Below are 22,866 nucleotides of genomic sequence, written 5' to 3'. Positions count from 1 at the left end.
TAGCTTTGAAAATGAGCATGGGATTATTTATTTGTGTGTAGATTTCCAATTATTTAATTGGGCTAAATGTGCAGGACAATGTAGGGAGTAACAGTTCTAGAAAGCTTTCTGGATAAATGAGATGTCTGAGTGTCTTATTTCAGTCCTTTCTCAGAAGGAATATGGCTGCCTGCTGCATTTGCTAGTCCTTCATTAAGTCATTACCAATCCTTTTTCTTTTGAATCTATGGGAAATATTTTTGAGACATCTTTGTATTTCACCTTTTTTCCAGCAGCGTTTCCTAAAACACCTGCAGATGGCTCTGCTCAGCCACATGTGTCTTGGGCCAAGGTACTTTCACAGCCCCCAAAGAAAATTGTGTCATCACCAGCATCTGAAAATCTTTCCAGAGGCAAAGGGAAGCAGGATAGTGAAGCAAAGGTACTTGATAATTGTCTGCTTAAACTGATTTGTCACTCTGAGTGTGTCTCTTGATGTGCGACATTGCTATTTTTTTACTAGGCTTTGTACAGTGTCCATTTCTAATGCAGCTTTTAAGAAGTAATTTAAAGTTACCTTGACCTTATTAGAATTTTTCTTCTGTAGTGGAAAAGAATAACCAGGTGTCAAAAAGACAGTGCTACTCCAGCAATACAAACTTCCAAAATAACTGATTTGAATACATTACTTCTAGGCTGGATTTCTTTCAAATTCCTGACCCTCAGAATGAGACGTGAAACATGGGACTCCTGCCTTGTTTGGGTGGATATTTCCTGTTGAAATCTAAGTAGTCCCGATAAGTTCTGATGACCATGCAGTGTGCTTCAAATGAAGAGTTTCTGCAGTAGCTCTGAATTTCTAAGAGATCTTGAATTTTCCTTGTCCACTTAATGTCTGAGCTGGTATTGATTAAGATACCCTTTAGTTATATAAGCGTGGTCACCTGCATTTATTTTGTCAGGTGGCGCTGAAAGAAATCAATTTCTAGTGGTCGTGCTTCATGCTTTTTTTCAGTGGTCAGAAACAAAAAATGACGCTAGTGAAACTGAGCCTGATGAAGGGTCAGAAAAGAAGAAAAAAAAGAAGAAAAAGAAGAAAAAAACAAAGGCACCCACTGATGTAGAGAAACCTCAAGATGAATCTAGTACTGTACAGGAACCACCAAAGATTGAGGTACAGTGAAGAGGCTTCAGTTGTTCTTTTAAGAATTGTGAGTGTATTGGAAGACCAGATGTTAACAGAGCTTTGTACAAATTTAAGTTCAGATCCCATTTGTAGAGGATGTTGGTTCATCTGATATGTTTCTCAGAAGCTACTGGTAGGGAGCAGTTGTGCCGTTTGACTTACCATGTATTCGGTGAGCACAGAGGAGTGCAGAAGAGACTTAGCTTCAAATTTGGGATGATGCATATGAGAGTCTGGATGTTAACGTATGACAATAAAAGTCAATTTTCCTAAATTAAAAATATTCTGTAGTAACTATTGCAGAAAGCGAAGTGCCCAAGGGATGGTGAATATACTGGGTACCGTTGTGTGCCACAATTTTAGAGTGTGATATTGGTATTACAATTCTACCCGTCTTAGATTTGGAAGCAGTCTGTATGGAACACAGTTGTCACTGCTTACATTCCTGGTTGTTAATTCCAGGTTTTCTTCAAATTCATATAGCTGTAATATGCATATTAGTATTTTGATACTTCTTTCTGTCAGTATTGTGAGGGCTTTAGACTCTCCTACATTAGAGAATTGTTGTACGAGCCATGGTTTAGCAGTGCCTCATTGAAAGCCCAATACTGTACAGCTGTGCTATGTACATGTGTTGATGTATATGTGTGATCTAGTGTACATAACATTCAGTCTGTGAAATGACAGCATAAAGAAGCCTTCCTGCATGGCTTCTGTTCCACTCCATGTTCCATGGTAAAACGTGCAGAACTGTGGCTACATGTTGCTTTCATTGTGTGATTCATTGTCCTTGAACACGTAGAGCACAAGAAATGACTGTTTGATTCTACCCATAATTCTCTAATAAATAATTCTGTATTAAGACATGCAGGCTCTTTCCCTCATGAAAACACTCCTGTTCTTGCTATATGCTACCATACATCTGAACAGAAAGAGAATGGCAGGAATCATGGAAAATAGTAGGAAGGTACTGGGACTGTTGAAGACAAAACAAAAAAAAAGTCATAGAAAGGGACAGGATACATGCTGTCATACACTGAACATGCTTATATACACTGAAATCCATTATGTGAATGCAGCATCTGTTGTGGCAGTGGGGGACAGCTTTCAGACCCTCCTGGTTTGCTGGACTCATGAACTTACATGCTCATGAGTTCAAAAAATGGATGGGACGCTTGTGTGATGCTCTTGAAATAGGAAGAGCATGAAAGGATAATACACACAGAACTTCTGGGCACCCAGGAGATTTAAGAAAGTTCTGCTATGTCCAAGCAGCTCACTGGAGCAATATATTGAATTGCTTATTCCCTTTATAAAAGTCACTCATTTATAATTTATAGACATTGTTAATGAGCATAAGTGGATGCACTTGGGGAAAAGTAATCCTGTTTTTCCATACACAGTGATAGGCCCTGAGCTAGGTATTTTCCCTGAGGGGGAAAAAAATTGACGCTGCTACTGATAATCAGGTCGGTGCTGGCAGTACTGGTCAAACATGCAAACATGTGCATGGAAATTATTAGGAAAATAGAAAAGAAAATGGATTATGACAATACATAAATCAGGACGTGTCTAATCTAAGTACAGTGTGGATTTTGTTTTCTTGTGTTTCTGCTGCTCCTTGAAAAGATATACATACTTGAACAAAAGATAGACAACAGGGTCCAAAAATAATCAAAGAGATGAAGCAATTTCTGGGGGAGGCAATACTGAATAAACTAGGACTTCTTAGTCTGCAAAATAGATCACTAAGTGGGAATCAGAAGTGACAAGGAGATAAAAAGGAAATTGTTTGATCTTCCTCCTAATTTTATGTCCTCTGGTTCTTATAGGTGATGTGTTAAGAGCAAATATAAGGAGGTGAAACGTCACACTGAGTGGTAGATTTTAACGATTCATTTTGCTACAGGATGTTGCAAATGATAGAAATTTGAATTCAAGAAGTGATTGAACAGACTGAAATAAATATTTATTCTAGTGAAAGCTATTTAAATGCAGAGGTGCTACCTCTGGTTCAAGAAATCACTAAGCTGGAAGAGTGTTTGTGTAAAGTGTTTTTCTTGTTCTTGCAGTTGTCTTTTGGCATGTTTCCAAGCTGCTTTAAAAATATTTTTGAGGCGTGTCTGTCCTTACGCTAGACCTTCCTAACTTGGGCTGTTTAAATGAAGTCTTTCAGGCTGCAGAAGTGGTGGTGGTGTGTTCAGTAGTATTGTATCACAACTAAAAAAGCTTCTCAAAGTGGGAGGAGAAGCTATCGAATGAAAACTAAGCTGGTGGTTCAGGATCATTGTGACTGAGGTAGTGGATATAAGGTGACCAGGGTAGAGCAAGCTCCAGCCTGTCTGCACTTAGTTAATCTGGAGTCTGGATAACGTATCCCCTGCTAATAAAATCTACTCTTGTGTCTAGGCCTACATAATCACTTGAGTGATTTACGTGTTTATTTCCATGCTGTAGTAGAGAGTTATTACCCTTTGTTGTCATTTAACCTGGCAGGCAGCTAAACACCACACAGCTGCCTGCTGACTCCCCCACCCCAGTGGGATAGGGAAGAGAATCAGAAGGGCAAAAGTAAAAAAACTTGTGGATTGACATAAGAACAGGTTGGGTTTTTTTAATAATAATGATGATAATAATGAAAAGCAAAGCAATGAGTGAGAGAAAGAAGCGAAACCCAGGGGAAAAAGCAAGTGATGCAAGCGCTCACCACCCGCCCACTGACACCCTGCCAGTCCCTGAGCCATGATTGCTGCCCCCGGCCAACTCCCCACAGCTCACATACTGAGCATGGCATCCTATGATATGGAATATCCCTTTGGCCAGTTGGGGTCAGCTGTCCTGGCTGTGCCCCCTCCTGGCTTCTTGTGCACCTGTCTGAGCACAGGAGGCTGGAAAAGTCCTGACTAATGTACGTACTACTTAGCCACAGCTAAAACATCAGTGTGTATTATCAACATTGTTCTCATACTAAATCCAAAAGGCAGCCCTATCTAGCTAGTAGGAATAAAATTAGCTCTATCCAAGCCAAAACCAGGACACCCTTCTGCCTGCCCTTTTTGTTCTTCACCACTCACATGTTCAAGGCAGAATTGCACAGCTGGGGATTGTACTGGAAGAAGAGGAAAGTTGTTTGCGAGGTTGTTAAACGGTCTGAAAAATGCTCCTTTAGGAGCCATTTACCTCTAGTTATTTGTATCAGCTGACAGCATAACAAGCTGCTTTAGGAAGCATTTCTCTTGTAAGCTCTTTCAGCCCTGAAATAGCTGCTGCATAGATGACTCAACCATTGCAGTTCTGATTATAGTTGGTGGCATGGCACTTCGCTTCTGAATTTTTGTACAGTGACACAAATTGTGATGAATGTTTGATAAGCAGGAAGAAAATAATTTGAATGTAGGAAAACTCTGGACTTGACAGTTCTTATAAAATTATCTTCTGATTTATTTGTTTAGGATGCTGAGGAGTTTCCTGATCTGGCAGCTGCTTCTGATAGGAAAAACAGACTAGGAACTCAGAAATCATCATTTACTCCCGCTTCCAGAAAGCGGTCTGAAGTAAGCAATCTTACAATACTTTGTGAACGTTAAGAAAATAAGCAGGAAAAGACTACAAGTTTTAAATTAGACTAAAGGTGAAATTCTTTTGACTAAATGTCGGTGCTTATGATGTGGGGCTCTGCCCATGGCAATCTCCTTAGGTAGTCTGCAAACAGTAAAAGCTACGTGCTGTATTCAGTAGATTCATATCGTTCCAAAGGAGATACGTTTTTGGTCTCTGAACTGCTACCTAAACTCTGGGCTGCTAATTCAGATATAGACACATCTGTTGTGGGCACTCAAAGTTAGCTGAAAGGAATTCTATTCATGTAGTTTATTTTCCTGCAGGTAGTGTTCAGGTTTAGTTTTGCATTTCATAAAAATAATAGTAAGACTCTTTCAATTTCTGCCTCTGCTGTTTGTTCATATAAACAAATGGGCGTCTGAACAGCATAACACTTTGTTCTCAGTCTGTGCAAGGGTAAGAATTTGAGTCTAACTTCAATTATAAATGCAAGCTATTTATTTTTTTTACATAAGTGAAATGAATCCCAAAGATTAATTTGGAAATCCATTCAACATGGGATTGAAGCACAAACAAATCAGGACTGGAAATATGATTGTTGTTGCAAAGCAAGTAACATAAAGGTGATATTCCAGGTGTCTGTTTCTTTGAAACTAGTTTTGCTGCTGGAAGTTTTTGTCCTTTGTTTTGTTTCACTGGGGATATTGTTGTTTTGTGATTTTTTTTAAGGTCACCAACAACAACAAAAAAAAACCAACCACCAAAAACCCACAAAACAAACCCGAACACAAAAAACCAAACCCCTTATTTGCTTTGAGGCAGTAAATTGCATTGACAGGGGAAAGGAGCAGCACCAGTAATTGCTCAAACCAGATTTGTTACAAAGAAAACGCTATACAGGCTGGCACCTCAAATGGAAGAAACCTTCTAGCTTTGTAGGCATAAGTGGGACATAACCTCTCAAAGCTTACATAAGTTCTAGAGATGTGATCATTAAGCCACTCATACTCCTCTGTAACAAATATTTGAAGATGAAACTGCCTTGCTGTTTCTGAATTCCAAATCTGAAAAAAAGGAGGAAATAATGAGTCTGATTAATATGGCAGCCAATAACTGATCCCACTTTTAGAAGGCCACAATAAGGTCTTTCCAGAGCCTTCTCTTCTGGCTGAAAAACCCAACTCTCTCTGCCTTTTATCATAGGAGAGGTGCTCCAGCCCTCTGCCCATTTTTGTGCGCCTCGTCTGGACCTGCTCCAGCAGGTCCGTGTCTGTCTTGTGCTGGGGACCCCAGAAGTCCACACAGAACGCCAGGTGGCATCTCATGAGAGCAGAGTAGAGGGGGAAAATCACCTCCCTCAACCTGAGGGCCACACTTTTTTTAATGCAGCCCAGGATAGAATCGGCTTTCTGGGCTGCAAGTGCACATTGTTGGCTAATGTCCACTTTTTCATCCACGAGTACCCCCAAATCTTTCTCTGCAAGGCTGCTCTCAATCCCTTCATCTCCCAGGCTGTACTGATGCTGGGGATTGCCCTGGCTGAGGTCCAGAACCTTGCACTTGACCTTGTTGAACTTCATGAGGTTCACCCAGGCCACTCCTCAAGCGTGTTAGGTCCCTCTGGATGGCACCCCTTCCTTGAAGCGTATCAACGGTACTACTCAGCTTGGTGTCATTCACAAACTTGCTGAAGAGTGCACTCAATCCCACTATGTTCCATTTGAATTTAATATCATCTCCACCTTACCCTTTTCCATGTGTCTTTAAAATATTTTCTCTTCCTCCTTGTCACCTTTTGTCTCTAAATTTCAAAGATCCATCTTCCTGAAGAGCCTCGGGATAGTCAGTCTCCCACACTGGATGGAACTCCCAAGGTGGAGGGACTGTCAGGGAAGCAAGCTTCATCTTCTATATTGGAAAGAAAGAAAATGCAGGTAAATGAGTTCATGTCTGAAAATAAGTTTAAATTCAAAATGGCAAAATAAATTAGCATATTTAAATACAAGAGTAAGTCCAAGGACATCTGCAATTGTATTCGTACTTTGTCATTCATACTTTGAGATAAGTGGCAAGATCCTCTTGATTAGAAGCACTTGGTGGTAGTAATTGCTAGCCCCCAGTTTGTGATACAGTGTTTAGGGAAAAATGCTAGGTTTTCATTAATGTCTGTGAGTTTCAGATACCAGGAATTTTTCTTTCACCTGTCTTATTTGATCGTGACATAAATCCAGTCCACACTCATTGTCTTAAGGAGTTGGGAACCTCTTAAAAGTGGTTCTGCTAGATTAAGACAAGTGGGCAAGGAGATCAAGGAGGTGAAATACAGAGCAACAGCAAGGTCAGTAAGTAGCTCCAAGTTGGTGAGTAAGTTCTGGCAGAGCTCAGAGGCAAGATGAGATCCTAGGACCAGAAGGAGCAGGTTACATTCCTTAACCCTATTGTAACAGAAGCTATAATGAATTGATCCTCCAGGATAAGGCTTCGAAAAGTACAAAATGTATGAGTCATTCCTTAGCACGTCCTGCTGTTGTAGTTTGTCCTTTCATAGCTCTTGCTAGACTATTCATTTGTAGTCTTTTTATATTCTGAATCATTAAATGTGGTGCCACATGTGGGACACTGCTTTTGCCTTCTCTTCAAAGCAGACAGAAAGACTGCTGCTTATGAGGAGAAGGTGCTTAAAGATGGTGACCTCTTATTAAAGTTTTAGCAGGAGCACTGAAGATAATTATATATGTGTATTGCAATCACATACCCTTGAATATTCACAGAGTGGTTTTTCTGTACATTTAACAAAACTTTCAATTCTGGTAAGCCTTTTTTCTTTTTCAAAATAGGTGACAGTCTGACCACAGTGGGGACCTGATATAAAGCACCTCCTTTATTAAAGACTTTATGCTTTATCCCAGTAGTTATGCAAAAGTTATTTGAACTGGTTCTGATTCTTTATTTTTCACAGTAAAGTTGATGTGCATTTAAAGATCAAAATACTTTCATTGAATGAAGTTAAAAATAAATGTCATGGATGAAGCTGTTGAGTGCATTGCACACCATACAAAATACAGTCTACATGGTGGAACAGAAAGTATTACTAATTGGTAATGAACTTGTTCAGGAAACATCCAGGAGCAGTGGTAAGAAGAGTCAAATTCCTGTGCAGTTGGATTTGGGTGGTATGCTGGCAGTCTTGGAGCAGAAGCAGCAGACAGAGAAGACAAAACAGTCTTCTAAACCTGTGGTGTTTTCAGGTATTGGTTATGATTAAATTTCCTTTCTTTCAACTAAAGTTGTTTTTAAGTATTCAACATGTTAAATGTAGCCTGATTTCTGATCTGTAATGATCTCTGAATATGTAGGCAGGAGCACAGCTTACAAGATACAAGAGAAAATGAAGGTTCTTTAAAAAAAAAAACCAAAAGTAAAAGCATGGCAACCTGAATTGTTTGGAGGAAGGCTTGGGGAAAGAAAAATCTTCAGAACAATGATTTGTAAAAGAATAGCTTATAAATATGAAAAGTGATTGAAATTTAGCTTTGAAAATATTCAAGTTTGTGGAGGTTTTTGCTTTGTCTTAAATATGTGTGTTACTGTTGTGTTGTGAACCTGCAGGAAGGGGCTATGCAGTAAAAAAGGCTTTCTTAAGTTCCTCTGATGCTAGAAGTCCTAGAGCTCTAACTTGAGTGAAAAAGCTCCTTTGCAAACACAGGAGTTATATGAGAGTCAATCAGTCCAAGCCAAAAGATGAGTCCTGCAATGCCTGTTAATTGTGAAGTAATTGCTGTTAACAAAATGCTAGGTTTGGGTGATGGAGAAAATCTTTCAGACCTTGTGGATGCATAACGAGGAAGCAGAAACAAGTAGCTCAGTGTCTTTTTCATTATCGGTCAACATTTAGTCTTGGCCATGTTAGTGCAGTATCTTTTGCAAAAGGAAACATGATGATTGCTAAAATTTAGTTATGATAAAATTTCTCTCCTTATTTCAGTGAAGAATTTACTTTAAAATTATTCCAGAAAGAGAGCTAATCACAAGAGAATTTATCTCACAATGTTTAATATGATAGCTGAGCTTTTAAATAAAAGGCTCAAAATACCAAGCATTGATGAGATTTCCCTTCACTGAGAGAACTTGTAAGATGCTTTTTAAAGTTCTTTTTCTGCAGTTTATATCTTTTTTCTTCATTTGAGTGAGTCAAACTCAATGGTGCAGAAGTGCTAATCAGTTTTGTTTATATAAAATTATACAGTGCATGGTTTGCCAAGTAGATGGTGGAGCACAAAGGTATGGGTCACAATACCTGTATTTAATATTAAATTGCCTGTGTCTGAATCTGCTGCAGAAGATAAATTGATGTCTTGTTCGTATCCTGGAAGTGTAAGGCAGATGTTACCTCAGCTTCATACATGTTTTAACATTCAGTGCACACATTCAGTGCTGTGTACCAAAATGTAACTTTAGTTTGTGAAGTGTCATTGTGCTGACCTCTGTAACCAGAAGAGAAGCACAATGAACAAGAAGGGCAAGGAGTGTGACTGCAGATAGAGTTGGTTCATTCCACTTACTACTTCATTTGGTAAATAACATACGGATGGAACAGCATAGTAAAGCAGTAATTATTTGACTTCAGATTACATTTTGAAAATGCATCAATCGTGCAAACACAAAACTGTTAAAGCCATGAAGTTCAGGATCAAGAGAACTCTATGAATTTGAAATGAAGTGGTGATGTACTCAGTGAAGGAAGCAATCATGTGTCTGTAGGACTTACATATTGCTTCAAATCCAGCTTCAATTCTTGTAGCCACCTACGCTCACATACTGCACAGTGTTCTTGGCAGTGTTCTCAGTTTGGCTTTTTATCACAGAGCCAAAAAAAGAAAAGTTGTAGTGTAGCAGTTTTATGAGGTAAACTGTTCATGCTAATAGTACTGCATGTGGTGTTGGAGGATCAGTGTATAAATACTTTGGAAGCAATAAATGAAGATGTCCTAAGACAAGCTGCCAGAAAGCTTTGGGTGAGTTGAAAAGGGAAGTAGTTTTTGGGGTGTGAAGCCATGGTTTGGAAGGTCCAGGTTCAGTGACTTGCCCAGTCATTTAAAGCTTCTGTGCTCTAAACCCTCTGAAAAATCCAAGTAAAGCAGACATCTCCTGAGAGCTATGCTGGTTAAGCAAAAGAGACTTAGTTTTGCATTAGCCATTACCCATGAACCTCATCCAACTTCATTAAGGTGTAACAAATGGTAGGAGTAAGTGCTCCAGATTATTTACAGCAATTAAATCTAAAATCTGTAATAATGTAACTCAGCATTTATTAATGCAGTACAGAGTCTGTGGAGGAGGAAATGTCATTACCATGAAACATGGAGATTCCTCAAGGTTTACCAAGCTAGCATGGCATGGTGCTGAAGGTAGCTTGGAGTGCAATGTTTTGCCAAATTCTGCTTTTGAGAGTTCAGGGACAGAGCTTGTGATTCTAGTTGTATAATAAAAATAGAGGACACGTCAGTCTTTTGGGAGGAATATCTTTATTAAATAGCATTGTTTAATGACACAGGATTGCCTATAAATATTCTTAATAGCAACACAACACAAATTGAATAAGTGTACGCTAGTCCTAATCCAGTCACTAGGCTTGCATTGGATTTCAGTTTAGGTATTTGTTATAGTTGTCTGATGCAGACTTCTTTTTTATCTCAGTTGGTGGTGCCATACCATTGCTTTCTAAAGAACCTGCTACAGCCACAAAAAGTCACCGATTAAGCCAAGGGAAGATGCCTCATAACCCTTTGGATTCCAGCGCTCCTTTGGTAAAGAAAGGGAAACAGAGAGAAGTCCCTAGAGCAAAGAGACCAACACCTCTTAAAAAGGTGCTCATATTTTTACGTTAAATAGTACAATATAGGTTAATATAACTTCAGTATTACTCTATGAGTCTGTTAAACCTTCTGGTATGGAGATCGGCATCTCACCATCCACTTCTCTAAATTCACTTTTAGCTTTCCTTGCCTTAAAAAAAATAGAAGGAGGGGTGGGGAAGAAGAGGGGGAGTCTTGCTAAATAGCATATATAAATTTCCCCAAAATATATTTTCTCACTTAAATCACTTGATAGCTGAAGAAGTGCCATTACAAAAGTGTCCACACATCATTGGTGCAGGGGGACATCCAAAGAAATAATCTTATTTGGTTTGGACAAGATATGCTCATTTGTAGGACTGGGGAGAATGGGTCAAACAAAGTAGTATTTAATGTTTCTGTGCTCTTCCAAGCCAGAACTTCAGCTGATTCTGCAGCAACTAGCATTAGATCCACCTGGCAGTTTCTCTTGTATCTTTCCTTTTTGCCCATTCACATTGCTTTCTGTCATGTCTTGTATACAGAGAATTTTGAGCTACCACTCCATCACTACGTCACTTTTTAGTTTAGGAAAATTCTTAGAGGGCTAGTGAAGGCAGTTGAGTGGTCATTCTGTGCTGCTTAATTGAACTTGAGAACTGTACAATGTAAACAACATATATAACAAGAGTTTGTGGTACTAATTATGGTGTCTTCTGGCTGTTCTGTCTTGGTGCTATCAATTTTTCCAAAGCAGGTTTGAGAAGACAAAGATTGCTTTGTCTGTCTAGTATCTGTGTTCTGAGTATGGTAGGGAGCTTATTTTTGTTCTTTGTTCATCTTTGACAAATGCAAATAGATAAATTTACTTTGTGGTGTAATTAATTACGAATTTGGGGTAGATTAGACAAACTAGTGGTCATATACAATAACTGCTTCTTAGCAGCTGTGAAAGTAGAGGAGAAAGACGAGTTTCAGGAAACTGATTATTGCTTTCATCTACGGTAGCATGTTTGCATCCAGCATGTGTCCTACTTTGCTTCCCTCAGCGTACCGTATGGCTTAGCTATCCACAGTAATTTCTTCTCTTTTTCTTCAACCAGCAAAATCAGAGACAGCGATCTATTAGACTGACTCAAGATTTTTAGCAGGGAAATAAGGGGGAAGAGTGACTGTGCAGATATTTATTTACTTATTTGTGTCTACCTTAGTGTTTAGCTGAATTGCTGCGAATTGACAGTCTGAACAAGAAAGGTAAAGAGGGACAGTTTTTCACCTGTTTCTCTGCACTGAAGCAATTCATTGCTTTAACTTTAGTTTTGGTCTTGTGGTTGATTGCTAGTAATTATTTTCTCCACCCAGACACTACTAATCAAGGAGAATGTCCTTTTCTGTGTAGATTTAGGGAATATATTTCCTTTTTTATATGCAAATTAAAAAAACCCAAATTAGGAAAACTTTGAATGATAGTGCCGAACTTCTTTATGAATGGTCTGTATGTAAACACTTGGTAAGAGAAACTGCTGTTATCTATATAACATTGAATTGATTTGGGATTTTTATATATATTTCCTTTTTAGATTATTCTGAAAGAAAGAGAACAACGAAAACAGCAACACCTGTTAGAACAGAGAGCAAAATCAAAAGATGAAGATAATACTTGTCAGTCTGCAGAAAATGTTGCTGAAGATGATACGCTTCTACAGGATAGTCAAGCAGGTATCTTTCAAGAGAAGGTTATAAACAGGATGGAGAAGGAGATTTCAGAGTGATAACAGTACTTTCAAAAATGTGTACAAATACTGCTAAATTAAAACTGTAACTTCAGAATTTTCTAAGATTCATCTTGGGCTTATCTAAAGTTCAAAGTGTGCCAAATCTGATAGTAACATAATTGAGTAATTGAGATTCTGATTACTCTTCCACACTTCCATGCCTGTTGGATTTTTATATGTTGTAATGAGAGTCCCTGCATCTCTCCAGTGATGTTTAAAAAAAGGTACAATAATTAAAACTGAGAGGAAGAAAATGTATGACCTGTTCCCCTACTACCACAGAACAGACTGTTGTTGATACTGAAGTAATGACTCTTCAAGAGATACCTGACAAATTAGTTTCTTCGCAACACTTTTTGGTCGGTCTTTTTATTGAAGTATCTTTATTTACGTGATAGCTGTTCCTGTAACGCAAGTTGCTGAAGGGGTTCCGGACAACACAGGTATCCAGGTATCTACAGAAGCTTCTGTGACTTCAAAGCAGCTAACCTCCAATCTTCCAAAAATCCATAGTAGGAATTTTAGAGAGTAAGTATTGATTTTTATCGATGTCTGTTTTTCCGCAGTACCACCGATAAGCATTTTTCAAACAAGATACTTCAGTTGCATTCTGTGCAACACTAATTGGAGTTTAGACTGAAGGCTCTAAATTTTCTTTTCAGTTTTACTGTAAGCTGACCCAAAAAGAAATTATGTCCAGACAAATAGTCTGTATGTTGTTGTAATTCTCATTTTCAAAATGCATGTTCCTTGAAGGAAAGGGAAAAAAAAAAAACAATTAGAAATTCATTAGAGGTTAAGAAGGGAAAAGAAGATGCTGTTAAGAAAAGAAATTTTAAATAAATGGAGTACTGGCTTAACGTTTAAGAAAAGGAATAGTCGTCATGGTTTAACCCCAATGGGCAACTAAGCACCACCCAACTACTTGATCACTCTGCCCTGGTGTGATGGGGGAGAGAGCTGGAAGACTAGAATTGAGGAGACTCATGGGTTGAGTTAAAGACAGTTTAACAGGTAAAGCAAAAACTGGTGTGGGATATCCCTTGGGTCAGTTTGGGTCAGCTGTCCCAGCTGTGTCCCCTCCCAGCTTCTTGTGCACCCCCAGGCTCCTCGCTGGTGGGGTGGAGTGAGAGGCAGAAAAGGCCTTGACTCTCTCCAAGCCCTGCTCAGCAAGTACTAAAACACCCGTGTTATCAACACTTTTGGTCACAAATCCAAAACACAGCCTCATACTAGCTACTGTAAAGAAAATCAACTCTATCCACCCAAAACCAGCACAGTAGCACACCTTACTTATTTTGACTGTGTACTTTGGTTTTCTGCTGCCAGACCAAATGGCGAAAATGTAAATAATGTGAGTAGCCAGATGACATTTTCACGTTGTGGCTAGGCAGAGAAACAATGGGAAGATTTATGGGTTATTACGTCCAAGCACTATTAGTTTTGTTTAAACGGGTGTATACGTGTTTCTTTAAAGAAGAAGAAATAGTGATTAGTGTATATGTGAAGAGGTCAAAGATCCAGTAATGACAGTTTAAAAGTTACCGTAAGTAAGCAGTGTTTTAATTTCTAGTTTTCCTCCCATAAAGGCACCACTGTACTTTTTGCAGTTCAGGTTGTAGTAAAGGTTAATATTGATACAGCCATTCTTTATCTTCCTCATGCAATGTGTTAGCTCTAATTTAACTTTCAATTACTTAGTTTGTGTCTATGCAGCAGTGTTTCACTGAAAGCACAGTTTGGGCTGAATATGTACAGGGCAACTCAGTCCTCCCTATTACAGGATGTAGAGCAATCAGCAAAGCTTAGAATATTTTCTGTATTTAGATTAGATTCTCAGTGTTTTTGCAGACTTGTCTTTGAGACTTTAGTAAATACATACTCTTGTAACTTAAATAAAACTTTGAGATAATTTTAACTCTAAGATCCAGGATAGATCTTGCAATCTGTTCTCATAATCTTAGGTGAATCTGCCACTTGGCACCTTTCTATTGACTGTGCAGTTGAGGTATCTTTAGTTTTTTCTCTTTGAGACCCTGCATACTGAATGGCTTTTTATGTAGAACCCCGAATGACTTTTTATGTTGGAACCCTGATCTTTCCCAGGGAATACTAGAAGGATGAAGTACATCCATTTTTATCCTTTCCTTACGAACACCAAAAGGCTGTAGTCTGATAAGTGAAATAGGATAACAAGCAAAAAAAATGCAAAGCTGGGGAGCAGGAACTTGATCTAGATTTCCATCTTTGTTATAAGCAGCCTAGTATTTTTAGAAATAAATTAGAATTTTATACTTTGGTTGCTGTGCTTTGATTTATGTAGGTCAAAATAAATGTCCTCAGAAAAACATAAAAACGTGTAGGTATGTATTTATTGGTATTAAATATATACATATAGATTTATTGTACCTGTGTGTATGTATTTTTAGTATAGTTTGATAGGGGATCCAGATACAGAAAGTTCTGTTACTTGTGGTAAGTTCTCAGCCACGGAAAAATATCTTAAGTAAACTTTTGTTTTTATGTACATAACAAGTGTGTTTGGAGTGGAAACAGAAAAAAGACCAAGCCATAGAATAGAAGGTAAAGTGTTTATATTCTACATATTTTACTTATTTGTGTGTTACATATTTGTAATTTTACTGGTTTTAACATTTAATTGATTCTTCCTTCCAGTTATTGCAGCCAGGTACTTAGTAAAGAAGTTGACAGTTGTGTGACAGATCTCTTAAAAGAACTGGTTCGTTTCCAAGATCGCTTGTATCAGAAGGACCCAGTAAAGGCCAAGATAAAACGCAGGCTTGTTATGGGTCTTAGAGAGGTTTTGAAACACCTGAAGCTGAAAAAACTGAAGTGTGTCATCATCTCTCCTAACTGCGAAAAGATTCAGTCAAAGGGTAAATAAGGTTAAAAAAAATTGTTTAATGAAAGAAATTTAAAAACGCAGACTTTGTATACAGTACTGGCAGCAGTATTATTATTGGAGGAGCTTATTTGGGTAGCCTTTGAAATCCAGTCTATAAAGACGCCTTCCTTCAGATTGTTTACTGCTGCGCAGCTGAAGCGCAAGCTGAGTCAAGACTATCTGGGGTTGGGGAAATTATCTGAAACTATGATCTGTTTAGTTGTTGATTTGCGGCACAGCTGGACAAATGATTACCCTAGCACAGCTGAGAAGAGGCAAAGGTTACTGGTGCCAGCTGTGCTGCCACAGGAAGCCCTGCTGTATTGGTCTGTGAAGCCACAGATGGACAATGCATTGGCTGTGATAGCTTTTTAAAATGTTGTTGTAATTATTGTCATTACTTTCTATTAGCTTTAAAAAGATTTCTTAGTAGCTGGGTCTTTTTTTAATACTAAATTAGACGATACTACACATATAACAAGACAGAATAGTAGCAGTCTAAGGATACTGCTAATTAAGAATTAAGAAAAAAAAGTCAAATTCTCCTTTAAAAGTGGAGATCTAATGCTGCTGTTGAGATTCAGGTATTTTGTCCTATAAACTCTTGTAATTTCAAAATGCACCAATAATCTTGGGGTATGTTTTGCCATCTTTTAACAGTACTGTCCTTTAGTTAAGATCAGCTTGAATAAGAGTAATTCTTTGCTAATTCTATTGTCTGCTCCAGGTGGGCTGGATGAGACTCTACACAACATTATCGACTGTGCCTGTGAACAGAATATCCCGTTTGTTTTTGCCCTTAATCGCAAGGCCCTAGGCCGCTGTGTGAACAAAGCAGTGCCTGTGAGCGTGGTGGGAATCTTTAGCTATGATGGAGCTCAGGTATGTAGTTCAGGTTTTTCTTTAGCTTTACTGATCACCTGTAAGGGGAAAATAAACCTTCTGACTAAGGGTTGGTTTGTTTGTTTGCTTGCTTTACTTTTGCACATTTACACTCTTTATCCCAGGTCAGTGGCTTATATAAAAAATTGGTTTCAGAAATACAGCCCACCTAGCACTGTTCAAAAAAGTAGTTTGGCCATCTCTTCCTGACATCCTCTACATCTAGATCTCTTTCCAAACATTTTTTTCCTTTTTTCAAGAGAATTGGTGTTTTAATAAATGCTTCTAAATGGTTTCTTTATCATGTATTTATACATACTTAGCTGCTCCACTTTTACATATGAACATATACTTTCTGAATAAGGAATATTAATTCCAGATTTTCATGAAGATTTTAAAATTTAAGCTCTACTAACATTTTATATTTCCATAGGACCATTTTCACAGAATGGTACAACTGGCAACAGAGGCCAGGAAGGCCTACAAAGATATGATAGCAGCTTTAGAGGAACAAGCTGAAGGAGGACTAAGAGAAACCCAACCCAGCGTCTTAACCACTGAATATGAAAAAAAAGGCTTACCAGAAACTGGTAAAGCATCTTCCAAGGACTCTGATGAGGATGTACCAAATTATAGTGAGTACTTACTGACTTGTTTTTTGGCTCAGTTTTCATTCAAGGTGCTCTTCAGTTCTACCATTTTCACTGAAATAAACGACACTGGATACTTCAGTGGTTAGTAAGGGGAAAAATTGTTCTTTTCTGGGATTTCTTCCTGCCCCCCGCTAATTTTGTAAACCTGAGGTCAGCTATTGCTGAGAAAGTCTTAGAGAAGATTCCTCTCTGAAATCCACTGATGGCAGGTGATACTCATTGCTTTGTCCAAGGAGGTTTAACAGAGCTCCTTATTACTTCTATTTGTTAAAAAACCCTCTAACCTTTTTTCTAGAACTCTATAGCTATGGTGGACTTAAGTTTTGTATTGATGCCTGTTTGAGATGCATCTTCCTGCCAAAAGTGTTCCTGTATTGTAAAGGCCTTCCTCTTCTAGAAACACATTCCTCCAGCTCTGCTTATACAGTCTCCAGACAATGGCACTTACCACAGATACTAGGCAACTTTAGAACTTCTTTGAAAGTTCTGAAAACTTCTGAGTTTTTTTAAAGTTGGATCCACCTTCAGAGTTAGCCTTGCCTGAGCAGGGGGCTGGACACGAGGACCTCAATGGAACCTGTCACTCATGAGGTACTTTTTCATGAGTCATCTGATGATGCGTGGTGTGCACATCAACATGCTCATGTGGCAACTTATCTGAGCACTTACTTTGAGGAGGAAGTAGAGAATCAGTGTGACTTCATTTCAAGTTTTTCCTCAAGTATTATACAGTAACCTGTTTCTGGTTTTTTTCCTGGTTTTTTTTCTTTCCTAATATTCCCTAGTTAAAATCTGGAAGAGAAAACTTGAAGAAGAGTATAACCCGTATGCACTGGAACTGGAAAAGAGAGCAACTGCTGACATAGTGAATTCGGAAGATCATCAGTAAATCCAGATGCAGTTCTATTGGGCTTTCAACTTTTTTTGTTTTTGTTTGTTTTTGTTTTTGTTTTGGGTTTTTTTGATGCATAGGAAGAAGGTAGCAAGAGTATCTCAAGTCAGTTAAGTAAACTGTTCTGAATCCCTTTAAGCAAAATACACACTGAGGCACTGGCTAATGCTTTCACGTTCTAAATATTTGACTGATTACTACAGCAGATGGCAACAGCAAACTGTCTTAGCCCTGAACTGCTTGGACTGGCGTGGCATACTTTAATGGTTTAATGGACTAGCATTGATTTGCTAGTGATACCAGTATACCAAAAGAATTTGCTAGAAAAATAATTTTATTTGTGAAGAGATGAGCCAGAAGGTTGGGGCTCGTAGAGAGTTGCTTTTTATTTTTAACTCTTGTTTAAGGAACTTCCACTGTTTCTTGATTGTGGGTTTGCTTTTGTCTTTTTTTTCTAAATAAACCTGCTCAGGTGGGCAGGTTGGTATCAATGTCACTTTCTTCCAGTCAGCAAGAAATTAATTCAGGGCAGGCAGCTTGATTGAAACTAATTAAAGAAGGCCATGATGACAGAGTTCCCAGGTAACTCTTCCGTGTGACATTTTGTTCTTCTGGGATCATAGAGCAGGTAAAAAGGAGAGAGTGTGGCCTGCAAAGGTCTGAAATTCCTGAAGTGAAAATGCTGTGTTTAGGAATCTTACAATGTTGATTAACCATATAATGATGATGATTCTGCTGCTACTGAGACTAGTTTCTCATACGTTCGGCTTTGAAGTTAGGAGTATGTTGAAGGACGGCACATGTGCCAGCCTGCTGTCCTGTCTATACCTCCTCTGTGCCAACAGACTCCTCATTCCCTCAGTTTGGGGTTGTGTTGGTGTATATAGTTGTTAAGAGTTTTTGATCAATCTCAGTTTGTATCTAAGGTAAGGACAATTTGTATCTTAGAGGAAACAAAATTTTAAAGACACCAAATATGCTTATAATGATGGTGGAGCATCATGGTGGGAACGTGCTATATAAATACCATTGTTTACAAGTTGCAGACATAGGAAGACAAGACTAAGGAAAGTAATTCAAGGATGCATATGTAATTTCTGCCAGCTGTTCTCAGAGATGATATAGATGCCATGTGCTGCTGCCAGTGTCTCTGAAGTGTGTCTGTAAGTGCTTTACCACATGGAACATTTGTAGTGCAATACTTCAGAAAGTAGCTGCCATGTGAAGTTAGAAATTATATAAAAATTTTAAATAATTTTGAAATTCAAACAGTTTTGTAGAATGTAAATTGTATAAAATCTGTTACAGTATATTGATTCTATTAAGTATGGTGTGATTTAAATAAACTCTTCTGGTGGGCACTTGATGCTTGAAATGTCAGTTTTGAGGAAGAACGTTGGTAAAGAAAGCCAGCCTTAAGCCAAAATGCACAGTTGGTCACTAGTTATGTGATGATCTCTTTGTATTAGTTTTTTCTAATCTAAAATTGAAATTGAGGGTGCAAGATCCCAGTGATGAAAAATGGTTTTAGCCAGCAGATATCCTTGATCCAGTGGTAAATTGTGATTTATCTGTACTTATGACACTTTGATATACATCTGAAACTGTGGAACTGCATGGAATGGGGACAAGTTGGTGAAGATCACGTTAACAGCGCTTTTTTTTGGGGGGTGTGTGTGCATATTTTCTATTTTGTCTTACTGTAGAAGAGCATGAAAAATTACTTTAGAAATATTATAGGTTATTTAATCTTAGGGAGTTATTTCCTGCTCTTAGAATGTAGCAAAAAAAGTCACTATAAGGGGTCAGAGCTATGTTCACTAGTTCTCTTACACAGATTTTTTTTTCACAATGTTGAGCTAAAAAAACAAATATGCCATTTTTTTTGTACTACTTGTAGTACTTTGGTGTAGAGACAAGGCAAAGCTCAGCTGTGCTCATCTAAAACTCTGACCTCTATCTGACAAAGCCTTACCTTCCCACACAGTACAACAGAACTAAATTTAAGTCTGCCCCAAATCTGTTGAACAAATAGAGGAGTGATAGTTCAAGAAGAGTCTTTTTAGAGTTGTCCCTTAGCCCTAAACAATGTCATAAGGGAAGCACAATGGGGAGGAAAATTCCCTCTGAATGTTAGGTGATCTGGTATTGAGGGGGGGAAAAACCCAACCAAAACAAATGAACAAACAAAAAAAACCCAACCAACAAAACAAAAAGGTCAGCCAGGAAGCTCTTAGAGTGAGGAGAATGCTTCAATGTGGCAAACAATATCAGTTAGAGGGTAACTTGGGGATAAGTAAGTGTGAAGCTTTCTGCCATTGCTAGGAGCAGCTGTACCCATAGACTCAAGCTATCGTGATCTGTAGGTGGGATCTTACTGGCTTCCAGATTGCTGAAAACTATTGAGAAGATAAGACAGAAAACTTGAATTATGCTCAGACTTTTGTTTATTAGATGCAGAAGGGCAAAATTCTGAACAGCAATGCAGTAAAACAATTTCACTGTGGAATAAGTAGGTCATCACAGTTTGTCTGCAGTTCACTAGGAGTATAACTTGATGAAATTGTAGTCTCAGAATTAATTCAACATAGAATTTTTTAAAGCTACCACAGTTACCTCAAATATAGAAGAATAATTTGCAAAAACTAAAGAGTCTCTAACTTGGGTGCTTTGTAGTCTGTTTGTATTTTGAGCATTAGTCAGAAGTGCTTTTTTTGGTAGGAAAACTTTACTACCAAAGGAAATGTGTGTTTGAACAAATGAACTTGCTGACATCAGAAAGGAGTGCTCTTCAAAGCACTGGGAACAGAGTATAATCGTAAACACATTAAAACAAAATGGATGGGGTAGTTTAAGTGCTTTTAAAAAAAGTGATCCATATCTTATTATTAATCTCTAAATCTGATGCCAAGGTCCTCAGCCCAAAGTTAACTGGTTTACTTAATGAACTCAGAACAGAAGCCATATCATTATATTGTTTGAGCAGCACAAGTTTTACTGAGACCACTTTTATTCTTCATTAAGCAGAAATAACTCATCAGAAAACCAGAGGGAGTTCTAGCAAGGGATGGGTGGCTTCTCTTGTAGCATGTAACTTGGTTCTTTGGTGCAGTAAGGATATCTTCTTCCACCTCAAGCTTCAGCTGATTCTCCTGAATATCAGCTTTAATGCAAGCACTAGCCCATGCCAATACTTCTTTGAATACTGTGGTATTAAGAGTACTGGGTAATCATATACACTACTTCTAGCCTGTTCATGCCTTTGTCCATTAGAGGCTGTTTTTCTTGTTGCAGCTCTCCTGAAGAAGAAAATGGTCAGAATGATGTGTTAATACTGCATTAAAATTTAAAATGGGGTTTAAAGGTTGCCTAAAATAACTGTTCCACATGCAGCAAGCAAGGTATCGAAAGCAATTTTTGTTCTGTTAAACATTAAAAGCCAGTATGGACTTTTTTTTAAAGGAAGGCCAGCTTTGATGGACAAATACCATTTATGAAGTCCAGTAGTCTTTAATTTCATCACATCTATAGGTTAATTGGATTGCAATCTGCTATGTTCAGTATACACAGGCTTACTGTTTTGGACAGGATGAGAACTACTAACTGATTAGCACTTGGGTTAGTGGACTGAAGGAGCAAGCTGACATAACCATAACACATGTCATAGATCAAGCAGATTTTACTCAAAGAACATAAACTTATGACATGTACAGGAACACTAACCACTTTGTTATGTAAATATTTAGTTGCAGAAGCATCACAGGCTATTTATAAAACTGGGACAGTGGTGCATCATATAGAAAAGCACTGCAGGAGGTATCTTTTCCAAAAATTCTTACCCATGTTTTCCTCCAGTTTTGCATCATCTTGTCATGTTCACTGATGGCACTTCTCCACTTATCAAATTCTTTGGTCCATCCATCCTGACCTGCACTACCTGAAAATTGTACATGGGGTGATTATATACCTAGATAATGAAGTAAGTTGATACCTATTTGGCTGCAGTACTTCCTGTTGAGCTTTGGGCTAGAAGGACAGAAGTCGCCATCTTATCCTTCATTTTGCTCTTCCTCTTCTCATGTTATTTGGTAATAAGTTCTATTCAAATGGTCATGTCTCTTCCAGCAAATGTTACAGCCTCCAGAGTAAAGAGATTCAGTGCCTTTACCTATGATTTGAGGTCTAGAAAATATGACCTACAAGTTGACCTATCTAAGAACAGGAATGCTCCAGTTAGATCATACCAAGCCTGGGGAGAAGGATTGTACAATACAGCTGACTATGTCCAGTTTGTGATTTCCCCATTTTTCAGTAATGTTATGTAGTTATTCTTCATTCCATGGAGAACTTAAGAAGGGCTCTTTTACTGCATCTTGATAAAATACTAATTCTGCCTGTCAGTTGTTCTTGCAGAATATATCACTCTAGTGGTGACATACACAGATGTACTATTTTCTAGTTATCCTTCAGGACACTAGCAACCATATAGAATGCTTTTGGAGTGCAGTGCAAGCCTCCCTCTGTTTTACATTTAGGGTAGTTTCATTGAGATGCCCTTCATTGTGCTTTCAAGAGAGACTTCAAAGTGACTGGAGTGACAGCAAAACAACTTGTGTAACTCCTGCTTTTTCTCTGTCATTGAGGAGAGTTGGGCTGAGCTGTTCGTGACAAATTCGTGTTTGTTACTAACCAGCTTATTAAAAATAACTTACTTTTTCTTTCACCTTCCCAAGAAAATCCGTACTATATAATCTTCATTGCTCCTGCTGTCTTTTCAAAGACTATTCAGACCTTCTCCAGGCCTGGGTAAGTTCTCAAAAGCAAGTTGCAAATGATGCTTGAGTTGCATTGGTCAGTTCTGGGTACCCAGAGATCCTGCACAGCTGCTGCAGTTAGCTAACTGACATCCTGGCCCAATTGGTGTCCAAATGAAGAGGCAGGAACTGACACCCAACTACAGGTGATTTACAGATCATCTTATTTTTAAAAATCCTGGGAGGTGGGTGTTTACCATCTGACTTCCTTGGCATTAAAGACTTTGTTACCCTTTAGACTTCTGGCAGGGTACTTATTTTTAACTCTGTAGTACTCATCTGACTTCCTATTTGTGTCTTGTTTAGCAGTTATCATCTGGAAGTGAAGCCAAAATTGCTAATTGGCAGGTTAGTCCTGTGGGAGGGAGTGGAAGGAGGACTTTTT

At 38.3% G+C, this 22,866-nt stretch overlaps 2 protein-coding genes across 11 annotated transcripts in view; one reads left to right on the top strand and one right to left on the bottom strand.

The window, feature by feature from the left end:
• The window catches only part of SECISBP2 (SECIS binding protein 2), a 29,572-nt gene extending 10,544 nt beyond the window's left edge, over nt 1-19,028 (top strand). For 4 of the 8 annotated variants that reach the window (XM_075079184.1, XM_075079186.1, XM_075079182.1 and 1 more), the window contains exons 7-18: nt 273-421; nt 995-1,153; nt 4,618-4,719; nt 6,541-6,660; nt 7,842-7,974; nt 10,424-10,593; nt 12,141-12,279; nt 12,734-12,863; nt 15,012-15,232; nt 15,968-16,122; nt 16,556-16,757; nt 17,561-19,028. In XM_075079184.1, coding sequence (XP_074935285.1) covers nt 273-421; nt 995-1,153; nt 4,618-4,719; nt 6,541-6,660; nt 7,842-7,974; nt 10,424-10,593; nt 12,141-12,279; nt 12,734-12,863; nt 15,012-15,232; nt 15,968-16,122; nt 16,556-16,757; nt 17,561-17,664 — 1,784 coding nt within the window. In that variant the 3' untranslated portion in view covers nt 17,665-19,028. The remainder of the gene's footprint in view (nt 1-272; nt 422-994; nt 1,154-4,617; nt 4,720-6,540; nt 6,661-7,841; nt 7,975-10,423; nt 10,594-12,140; nt 12,280-12,733; nt 12,864-15,011; nt 15,233-15,967; nt 16,123-16,555; nt 16,758-17,560) is intronic. The other 4 variants (XM_075079187.1, XM_075079185.1, XM_075079183.1 and 1 more) reach the window with 1 other exon arrangement.
• A 1,068-nt stretch (nt 19,029-20,096) lies between these two features.
• SEMA4D (semaphorin 4D) overlaps nt 20,097-22,866 on the bottom strand; it is a 100,182-nt gene continuing 97,412 nt past the window's right edge. For all 3 annotated transcript variants that reach the window (XM_075079189.1, XM_075079190.1, XM_075079191.1), the window contains 2 exons: nt 21,507-21,604; nt 20,097-20,966 (listed from right to left, as the gene is read on the bottom strand). In XM_075079189.1, the coding sequence (XP_074935290.1) occupies nt 20,937-20,966; nt 21,507-21,604 (128 nt within the window). In that variant the 3' untranslated portion in view covers nt 20,097-20,936. The remainder of the gene's footprint in view (nt 20,967-21,506; nt 21,605-22,866) is intronic.

This window comes from Phalacrocorax aristotelis, chromosome Z (genome assembly GCF_949628215.1).
Source record: "Phalacrocorax aristotelis chromosome Z, bGulAri2.1, whole genome shotgun sequence".
Classification (NCBI taxonomy): Eukaryota; Metazoa; Chordata; class Aves; order Suliformes; family Phalacrocoracidae; genus Phalacrocorax; species Phalacrocorax aristotelis.
Note: the sequence above shows the minus strand (reverse complement) of the source record. Positions and strands in the feature narration are given on the sequence as shown.